This window comes from Brachyistius frenatus, unplaced genomic scaffold (genome assembly GCF_029030835.1).
Source record: "Brachyistius frenatus isolate BFR_SWC_R1_liver_20210118 unplaced genomic scaffold, ASM2903083v1 Contig_83, whole genome shotgun sequence".
NCBI classification, from domain to species: domain Eukaryota; kingdom Metazoa; phylum Chordata; class Actinopteri; family Embiotocidae; genus Brachyistius; species Brachyistius frenatus.
The window spans coordinates 1,812,339-1,822,863 of NW_027210682.1; the positions used below are offsets into that span (position 1 = coordinate 1,812,339).

Consider the following 10,525-nt stretch of genomic DNA (forward strand, 5'->3'; position numbering starts at 1 on the left):
GTGGTTCCCGTTCAAATAAAAACTTCTATGCGAGGGTGTGATTATCTCGCGAGATTTCGTAGTTCCCGCGAAGTGAAGACTACTTCTCCATCGGCTAGCTCTGCCCAGTTGTCTTCTACAGGCAGACTAAAATGGCGTCAGCTTCGGGTGAGTGAGAAATTGCGATGGTTTAATACTGGATTTTTACTATAAATGGTTGCTTAATTGAAACGATTAAGTCGGTCAATGTATTTTAAATGAGAATGTGTCGGCACAATTTATTTTCGGCTTGCATTTCATCGAATATCGTCTTTCCATGAATGTCGCTCGCGCTCCATGTGAGGCCTTGTCTTGTGCTCCTCCAGTCATTTGCGGAATTTATTACCAAAATGGTCTTTCAATCGGTGCACGCTAAAGTTAACGATGAATTTGCCGATTTTTACGAATTGTTTTTTTTTTTTTTTAAATCTGCATGCCAATACTTCTTGCGTAGCTCCGTTAGTTTCGGAGCAAAGTGTTGGATTAATGTGTCTTTTCGTTGCCGTGGTGCTGAATGGCGACGGGTCTTTGTAACGTGCTGCTCGCGCGCGAAGGATTTGTTTTGTTCGGTCGTTAACGAGCCCGATTTTAAATTCTGCTTCACAGATTACAGCTCCTACAGTCAGAGCAGTGCTCAGCAGGGGTAAGACTCGTCTATTAACCTACTAAAGTCACTGTAATTATTGTTTTTTGGGTTTTTTTTGTGTGTTTTTTTTTTTTTAAAGTAGGAGAGGTTTTTAAGTAGGACTGGTGACATACGAATATCCCAATATTTTGGACCTGATATCACCAGTTTTAGTAATCGGATGAGTTTATGGCCTCTTCGAGGAAAATAAAGACAGCAGGGTTTGAGATGAATGCATAGTAAGGATTTTGCAATGGCTAGATAGTCTACTAATATGTTTGAGTCTCGAATGTTTCATATATGCAAACATGGAAGAAGGCTTAATATTGGTTTTATTTATTGCCTAAACACTGCAATTGCTCAGGTCTGAGGGGGATTCTGATGCTAAACGTTGGATTTGTGTTTCTGCAGGTATGCCTCTTATGCTGCCCAGCCGTCACAAAGCTATGGACAATCGACACAGGTGAGATTCAACGCTGGGGTTTGTTTGACTGTCGGTTGCTTTATGCTGTGTCAGTGATCATGATAATTTTCATTTTGACTGCGTGGGTTTAAAAGACTGGAGCTCAATTAACTGATGTCCAACTACAGGGAATAATGTTGTTTTAGAGTTCAGTAGCGTGGGTTAAATTGTCATTATTCAAGGTTAATATCATTAAGCATTAAATAATTGTTTTAAAGAATGTTTTGTTGGTGTCTATTCTTCCTAGCAGCTAAAGTATGTTGTTTTTTTGTCCTTCCAGCAAGGTTATGGCCAACAGAATTATGGATCATATGCCCAGCCTGCTGCTGCTGCTGACAGCAGTTACAGTCAGACAACACCTGCAGCCTCAGGCTACCCCCAGCAGCAGCAGCAACAGTATGGATCATCCTATGGTCAACAGGCATCAGGTCAGTGGTTAAAATAGCAGTATTACTCTCATTTTGATGATAATTTGCTTGGAACCAAATGGCACAAATTATAGAATTGGCTTGATGGCAATCAGTAGGTATTTTTACCTCAACATGCAAGTCTGACTTATTCGCATGTAAATCAATGTAATAAACAGGCATGTCTATTTATTTGTTTTCTCTAAAACTAAATTTTTGCCATTGGTGTGCCTTTTTCTTTATCTTTTTTACAGCTGGCTATCCTGCTGCCCAGTCTACTACTACTCACAGCTACTCACAGTCCGCCCAGGGTTATGGAGCCAGTGGTTATGACAGTACTCCTGCTGCTGCTGCTCCAGCAGCCTCCCAGTCTTACGGCTCTCAGCCAGGCTATACTGCCCAGTCTGCCTATCCTGGTTATGGGCAGCAGGCTGCTCCCGCAGCACCTCAGAGGTATGCACCTCACAACTAAGACCACAATAACAAGTGCATTCCACAAGAACATGCTTGTTGTCGCACTTTGCTCTAACTTGGCTTGTTTCTTTTAGTTACAGTGCTAACAGCCAACCAGCAGGTTACAGCCAGAATAGCTACTCCCAGCCAGCAGCATATGGTCAGCAGCAGCCTGGTTACCAGGGCCAGCAGTCAAGCTACAACCAACAGCCAGGCTACCAGCAGCAGACCCAGCAGCAGCAGCAGCAGCAACAGGCTCCTCCAGCTTACCCTCCTCAGGCTGCCGGATCCTACGGGCAGCCTCCAGCCAGCCAGTACAGCCAGCAAGGTGGACCACCCAGTTACAACCAGTCCAACCATTACAGTAAGCTTTACTTTTCATCCTTTCTAAACTATTTTCTAATATTCATTCATACTGTTTATTGTCAGTGTAAACATACTTTGATAACAGTGTGTTTTGATTTGTGTTCCTCTTTTATAGGTAATTACCGACAGGATGGCCAGAGTGGAGGTTCTGGTTACCCTGGCTCTGAGACCTCCAGGTACACGGGGTCAGGGGAGAGCCGGGGCCCTGGAAGGGATGGCTTTGACCGTGGTGGAATGATGCATCGTGGACGTGGAGGCATGGGGCGTGGCATGGGGTAAGCCTCTTTCCTTAGCACTTAACCTCATGTATTTTAACTTTACAGGTGCTGTTGCCATTTGGGGCAGGGCTGAGACAAATCCCATCAGAACCGACTGGAATGATCCAAAGTAATATACTAGCAGTTTATGATACTCCATTCTCTTATGATATTGACGATTATGATTTATTAGCAGTCAATGCTGGTTTGTCAGCAACCAATACTAATAAACTATAGGCATGTCTTTAAATGCCAGAGACCCAAGATGGTCTGTGTAGTATATGCCAAGACTGGCCTCAATTGTAACCATTCTCATCCAGTTTCTCTCAGCCCTGCCTCTCTTTTGGCCAAAGGTAAGAAAAATATTCGTCCCTGTTTTAATCAGTGGATTTTGATCACAGACCTGTGCATAAATTATATATCCTAGAACATCATTTGATTATGGGTCAGTATCAGAATTTTTAGGATAATTAAGAAGTTTCAGATTTCATGGTTCAGGAATGGGATTAAATCTTTTTCTGAAAGAAAATATACATACATATCTACTTTTTATCAAAATTTTAATGGATTTCCTCAAGGAAGGTTCAAATATCGTCTCACTATTTCAGCAACACTTTGGTCAGTTCAGTTTCTCACTATGGTGCATTATTCCCTGTCGGGTGACACGCTTACATTTGGAAGAATACAATTAAATTCCTCCAGATTGGTTTTCGGTTATTGTCATAATGGAGTCATTAACTAAACTTTAGTGTGGCTTGCAGAACCATACAACACAACATTGGTATTTTAAGAAATTCATAAATAGACATCGGTTTTATGCAGTACATGCAAATCCACACTTGTTCTTGCTCAAGTGCAATATTTGGGTCAATGAATTTCTCTTTGGCAAAGTTTTTTTTTTTTTTTTTTTTTTCCTTTTTTTTTTCCCCCTCTTAACAATTCATTGGTGTTTTCAGAGTGTGGTTGGTTTCTGCAGTGCTTTCACTGACAGTAAATATTAATCCTTATTTGATTGGTTTGAGGAAGTGACACCAAAAAGGAAAAATTAGGCCATAAAAGTAGCAGTCAGCTATGCTAATAGTAATGCAGAACTTCAGTTATAAATTACATCAACTATAATGACCGAGTAATCAAGGAACTATTTTCTTCTCTCATTTTGCAGTCGTCTTTTCTTACCAGGTCCAACATTGGTCTTAAAGATGAGACTATATCACTTGGTGCAATCTATTGTATTAAAAGAGGTTGTTGAATCTCTTTTTAATGGGTTTGTTGGTAAATGTTTCGATATCTATGCAAGCCAAAAAATGTGAAAACTGTACACTTGTTGACACATTGAGATCAAATTTGATACAAATCCATCTTAATTTTCTCACATTCACTGCTTTTATTTGCCAGCTATGTACTGGCAGTGTGTTTTTGGTTCACTTCTCCTTGATGAAGTTGAAAGAAGAAAAACAATAGGTGTAGTAATGTTGAAGTCATGGGAGAGCAGAGGATGAATTAATGGGTACACACACTTTACGTTTGTTGTTCCTAACAATAATTCAGGAGTTCTCTAGGGATTCTTTTAGGGTATATAACTTAAGTTCCTGGATATTGGTGTCGCTTAAACCAGTCTAATCTCAGTTTGGCTGAAAAAAATATGCAATATGTGCATTAAACCTATTTGTTTTGAGTCTCTTATGAAAATGTTTATCCCACATTATAGTGGAAATTGAATTTAATTGAGCTGGTCCTAAACCGATTACTCTGGTATCCTTCATTTATCAATTGAATTTGCTCTTGCTGCAGATTGAGCATTGAAAGCGTTTCTCCTGTTGCTACACATGGTCTCTTTGGAATTGGTTTGAGCAAACCCCAAATCTGAGGGTTCCAAACAACTTTCAGGGGTGTTGAGGTGATCAGAGGTTATACTGCACATTTGTTTTGGTTTTTAAATTGGTTATTACAGGTGTAAAACTAAGAGCTGAAAATATATAAAACAAAAACTTGTTTTATCGTTATATTTAGTGTATCGGATACCACACAGGCGGTCCTTAATGTGAATATTTAAGACATGACCGGGTTCTGCTTTTAGTGTTTGGTTCCGGGAAAGCTTTGTTTCTATACATTTAAATGGTCGGTTTTGGGTCAGAAATGCCACACAATTCATCAGATGCTCCTTTTTTTTTTTAATTTTTTTTTTTTTTAATTTTTTTTTTTACATTTAGTCTTCAGCCATTATCTTTTTGAGTTCACCAGTGTCAACCTTTTTAGAACAAAGAGTTCTGAATGACTTTCTTACAGCTTTTGGTGCATCCAATACATGAACACAGTGACACAGTTTTTAGACATTTCAATTTATTTCATACAAAATGGGACACTAATCAAGCAACTTAGTGTTGTTAAAGTAGTGGTAAATAACAATTCATAAATAGGAAGGAATAAAAACCCGTGTACATTTGAAATTGAACCAAAGCATAGATGTTTTTATAGTTACAGATTCATTTTAGCATAGTTTTATCTTGCACAGGTATATTTGTGGTCTGGGTGGGAGGTGGGGGGCACATGATGTTATTTTGAAATGTTTTAAATTGTTTTTGTGGTTTGGAATACAAATGTTTGATCACTTTCTTTTGAGCACTTTTTAACATGCTTTGTCACATTTATACCGTACAGGTAACAGTGAGAGCCAATTAAAACCATCTATTCTCTAAAAAGTATCTGTACTCAGTACAGAGCCGCCAGCTTAAGCAGCAGGAAGGAGCTTAAACAAAGATTCGGGGTCTGCCATTTTTCAAGAACTGAGGATGGTGGTTTTTTATAAGCATGATGCGTAAATGAAGAGACCAAGTCATTGTTTTTAATTTACCGTAACGTTGGTAAATGTTGTATACTTTCCTTTTGGTGTTGATTTGTTTTGACAAATGTATAATTGTACTTTTTTTTAAAATTTGTTTTGTTACCAGGTTAATGTTACCACCTGATTATTCTTGTGAAATTTCAGATGCATTGTGTCTATTTTTACACCTATCAGATTCAGCTGTAACTTTTCTTAAAAGTAATGTTATTAGGTTGGTGGCTTGGGTACAGCTATGTATGCCATCAATGCATCTGAAATCCTTCTACCTGTGTACAAATGTTTGGGTTTTGTCACTTTTTAAAAGGCAGTGAAAACATGTTAGAAGTTACCATATAATTGTTTTTTTGTTTTTTTACAAATGTATCCACTACTGAAACTGTCACTATAGTTGTACTGAGCTAGCTAAGGAATGGCACATAGTTTATTCCCACAATTAGTTTGTGTATTTATTTTTTGGGGGGGTTTATAAGTTGCTGTCCGGTTAGTTAGAATGTTTTGATTACTCCCTCAATCAAGCCACTTTGCTCGAGCCATGGAAGTGGCTGTAAAGGGAAATCGCCTTCATATCTCCATTTATTCCCCCATAGCAGCGCTGGAGACAGAGGTGGCTTCAGTAAGCCTGGTGGTAAGTTAACGAGTATTACACTGGTTAGTCCTTTCAAACCTTAAACTTTTTGAGCAAATATTCTTTTTGAGTATTGATGTGTCTTACATTGTGGTATTCAAAATTTATTTACATAAACACATCTGAAAATATTGGGGATTCTTTTCTTTTTTTTCTTCAATCCCCGAGACCATATTCTCCGGGTTACTTGGTATAATTCAGTCACTGCTTATGGTTTTACAAAGAGTTTTTGACAGGTTAATGACAAATTTCCACTCAAATGTGTTTGTTACTGCTTTAACAAATCTGAGCTGAATTCCTGGGTATTTGAGGATTTCTTACTGGTCTTAGAGGCTTTTCAAATGACACACAATTATTTGCCAAAGGGTCTGAGGTCTATTTTCAATTCAATATATCACTTGTGGGAATTGTGGTGGACCATAAGGTGCCATTTTTCAACTTCCCGTTAAGGCTGAAGCGTCTATAAAGGAGTGTCTGGATTATCTTTTGTAGTACTCCTCAGCTGTTGTCTACGACACTTGAGTTCCACACACTGACTTGTCTCAATCTTTTTCTTTCCCCCCTCAACTGATGGACTACAGGACCTATGAACGATGGCGAGCGTGATATGGGTGAGTAGAATCTTCAAACACCTGGCTGGTCACGCACAGAATACCTCTTGGTTGCATTTTCCTTGGATGTTTGATGTTTTTTTTTTTAATGGATTCTTGTAGGACGCCCAGAAGAGCAGGATGATTCTGAGAACAGCACGATCTACATCACAGGATTGACAGAGAAGGCTAACCTGGAGGAAATGGCTGAATTCTTTAAACACGTTGGCCCGATTCGGGTAAGAACAGCTCACCCTGAATGTTGGTGCAAGCACGACTAACGTGGAAACTAAACGGTTAATTCTCTGTCTCTTCGGATCAAGATTAACCGCAGACTCGGGCAGCCTGCTATTAACATATACACAGACAAGGACACGGGAAAGCCAAAAGGGGATGCCACTCTGTCCTATGAGGAGCCCATCTGTGCCAAAGCAGCTGTGGAACATTTCGATGGTATGTTTTGAACATGTGACGCCGAAAAAGGAATCTCGCAGAAATGCGTGAATCTAAAATGTGTCCCAAGTAATATTACTGAAGTTGTCTTTTTTTTTGTCTTTAATCCTTGTTAAATTGTAGGTAAAGAGTTCCAAGGCCGGAGGCTTAAGGTGTCCATGGCGCGCCGAAAACCCATGATGGGTGGAATGAGAGGTGGCATGCCTATGCGGGATGGCATGATGGGTCGTGGAGGTAAATGTCAGCTGTATTTGGTAGTGTTGGACTGCCCGAGGGCCATACTGTGTTTCACCCTGTCATGTGCTTATGTGATTGGGAACCCTCCCAACATTTCCTCCTGTGTTTGTGTCCAGAACATGTCTAACTTTAGACTCCACGAGAAAACGGTTAAACTTGTAGCCTATTGAAACTCTTCTGGGGTGAAGTGAATCTTGAATGTTTTGGACTGTTTAAAAAAAAAAAAGGGTGTTATTGGATCTGTATGATTTAAAAAAAAATGCTGTAATTTCCATTTCTTATTAGGTATGATGGGCCGCGGAGGAGACCGCGGTGGATTTGGCCCGCGAGGTGGTCCACGTGGTATGGGAAGAGGTGGACCCACAGGGGGCAACATGCAGCAGAGAGCTGGGGACTGGGAGTGTCCTAATCCGTACGTATTACTTCATAGCGCAGTGTCTTCTTGGATACCTGTTCTGCATCGAGGTATGTAATGGTAATGGTGTGTGTTCCCAGGGGTTGTGGCAACCAGAACTTCGCCTGGAGGATGGAGTGCAACCAGTGCAAAGCGCCCAAACCTGAAGGATTAGGTGGTGGCCCTCCGTTTCCTATGGGAGGTGACCGAGGCAGAGGTGGAATGGGAATGCGTGGCGGCAGAGGTATGGACCGTGGTGGGCCGGCAGGAGCTGGAGGCCCAGGTGGTCCCGGAGGTTTCCGTGGAGGCTGGGGAGGTGATCGTGGTGGATTTAGAGGACGCGGAGGAATGGATAGGGGAGGGTTCCGTGGGGCCGGTCGCGGAGGACCACCTATGGACCGAATGGGGGGTCGAGGCGGAAGAGGAATGGGCCCACCAGGTGGCAAGATGGATATGAGGTACGATTAAGAAGACATAAATGGTAAACTAAATACAAGTTTTATTACTCTTGCTGTTGAGTAATTCCAAGACTGTTTACCAAATGTATAAAGTTTATGATGCCTTTTGAAAGAATAACCAGTGAATTACAGTCTGTGACTACAACTGTTCATGTCAGATTATAAAGATCTGTGGTTTACTAGTTTTTTCCTTGTTCTTGTTTTAGGGACCATCGCCAGGAGCGCAGAGACCGACCTTACTGAAAAAGAACTTCTTGACTTTTCCTCTTGTGGAATTTGATTTTTAAAATGAGAAGTTTTTATTTATGATTCCATATTTTGATGGTTGTAGAACTGCTTTCGTACATCCTGTGCAGTTACGTTCAACTTGTTTCCATATTTTTTAGTTTTACCCATGTTTATGTTGCATCTTGTAATGTGCATGTGTTTGGTTTTTTTTTTGTTGCTTTTTTTAAAGACGCAGATTAGGCTCCAACTTGTATTGTAAAATGCAATATTTTTCAGTCGTTAACATATTTGCCTCCACTTTCCCATAACTGACTGTATGATGACAAACTTGGGGAAATAAAATTTTACTGATTTGATGCTTTTGAGTTGGGAGCTTTACTTTATTACATTACATTACATTTCATTTAGCTGACGCTTTTATCCAAAGCGACTTACAATAAGTGCGTTTCGACCATGAGGGTACAAAACCCAGAACAACAGGAAAAGGGTATAAGGGTATTCAGCTAGAACAGGTACATTAATACAAATGCTTTCAAAGCTGTCAACCCTAAAAATGAATTGACCGTTCGCTGCGTTTCTGTCCATAGTGGTCAGTGGCTGCATCTGGGATATTCCTTTTGAAAGCATATTTGGGAGGTTGTTTGAGGAAATCTGGGTATCACGGCTGCAATAAACCTTCGACTTGTCGCAGTAGGTATTATTGATGGTTAAGTTCTATTAAATGCCCCAGTTATGCTGTGACAAAGAGCCAACATGCTCAAAATCAGAACCGGAATGAAGCTATCGTTCACATACCTGTGCTTCACCTACAAGCGTTAACGTCCACTATTAACAAAAATCCCATCAATACCAAAGTGCAAACAAAGTTGAGGTGTGCATAAAGACGGAAGTAATGATCATCACTTATTAATTAATTCATGAGTTAACTTATTCCCACTGGTATTAATTCGCATGTCTCGAAAGCAGTCAACCTCTGGCACATTCACATGTGACTTGGTCAGCTGGATGCTTCTTCCGCAGCAGATAGTGAATTAGCCCCTCTGAAGCCATGTTCCTCTCATCCGCGATGACTTCTAGAAGCATCAAATGTCATCTCTCTCCCTCTAGACCTGTTGCAGGGCCTCCATTATGGTGCCTTCGTCCTGCCGAGTTGGATTTCCGTCCACGAGGTTCTGAACTTGCTATGGTTGTGTAACCTGCTCATGAATATCTTGAATCTCATTTCCGAGTGTCATTTTTAGACCCAGTAGAGTGCTCTGCTGTTTGACTGTACGTGTTGTGTCTGCAGGTGGGAGCGTGGAGCAGCCTTGCAGGTCAAAACAGCTCCTGCTTGTGCTTTTCCGGCCAATAGGTGGTGCCAGTTGGACTGACACTTTTGGTGCTGCAGCTCTGAAACAAACTGATCGCACTGGGCAACACAATTTTGCAAAAATACATTATGAGCTGGTATTTTTTTTTTTGCATGGGACAAAATCTTCTGTTAACCAGTGTAATGGCTTTGTGTGTGCTTGTGTTTGTCACAGAAAAGGAGTGGCCTTATAAATCAGCAGTAGAATATTGTGCTGTAAATGAACAATTTAATTTTCAAGTTAGTCATTTCATTTAAACTTACCCCACAGACTTAAATTACAGACACATTAAAATCGCAGTTTCTTATTTTCTGCTTTTCATGGCTTACTGACACCCAGCAGAGCAATAAAATTGTTAACTCAACCAGAGACCAAATACGCACAAACACAGCTGAACTTAAATGTGGTATCAACTCTGAACCAGAGAAAAGTACCTCTGTTGTTTAAGATATCACTTCTTTAAGTTTAAAGGCATTCGGTCTCGTAAACTCTCTTGGTTTAACTGAACATTGCGGCCCTGTGAGGTCATCAAGCTGAATTAAACGGCGTTGTTAATCACAGATGTCGATCGTTGACATAGCTTTTAACATCTGTCAAGCATATGGCTTTGAGGACCGTCTCACTGTTTTCTTTTTCATACACCTACTTATGATACTACTGGATCGTCCTGTCTGTATTACCGTTTAGGATTTGTTCTACAATTTTGCATCAGTCGAACGCTTTCATGCCTGTCTGAAGAAAAAAAAAAGAAACCGTGAAT

At 40.4% G+C, this 10,525-nt stretch overlaps 1 protein-coding gene across 4 annotated transcripts; it reads left to right on the forward strand.

Annotated features, from left to right (window-relative positions):
• The first annotated feature begins 84 nt into the window (after window positions 1–84).
• ewsr1b (EWS RNA-binding protein 1b) lies at window positions 85–8,772 on the forward strand. Of its 4 annotated transcripts, none has more exons than XM_069709372.1 (15): window positions 85–147; window positions 625–661; window positions 1,055–1,106; window positions 1,387–1,534; window positions 1,768–1,966; window positions 2,062–2,330; window positions 2,448–2,607; window positions 6,019–6,056; window positions 6,638–6,667; window positions 6,770–6,885; window positions 6,970–7,099; window positions 7,223–7,333; window positions 7,622–7,748; window positions 7,832–8,211; window positions 8,395–8,772. In XM_069709372.1, exons 1-14 carry the CDS (start codon window positions 132–134, stop codon window positions 8,196–8,198), a joined length of 1,800 nt encoding a protein of 599 aa, XP_069565473.1. In that variant the 5' UTR covers window positions 85–131; the 3' UTR covers window positions 8,199–8,211; window positions 8,395–8,772. The 4 variants fall into 4 exon arrangements, with proteins under 4 accessions (XP_069565473.1, XP_069565469.1, XP_069565470.1 ...); XM_069709368.1 differs by having other exon boundaries at window positions 7,832–8,188; XM_069709369.1 differs by having other exon boundaries at window positions 6,022–6,056; window positions 7,832–8,188.
• The last annotated feature ends 1,753 nt before the right edge of the window (window positions 8,773–10,525 follow it).

Coding starts and splice junctions, on each gene's coding strand:
- ewsr1b (XM_069709368.1), top strand. Junction 7,334..7,621: donor TGGCATGATGGGTCGTGGAG/GTAAATGTCAGC, acceptor ATTTCTTATTAG/GTATGATGGGCCGCGGAGGA. Junction 7,749..7,831: donor GACTGGGAGTGTCCTAATCC/GTACGTATTACT, acceptor GTGTGTTCCCAG/GGGTTGTGGCAACCAGAACT.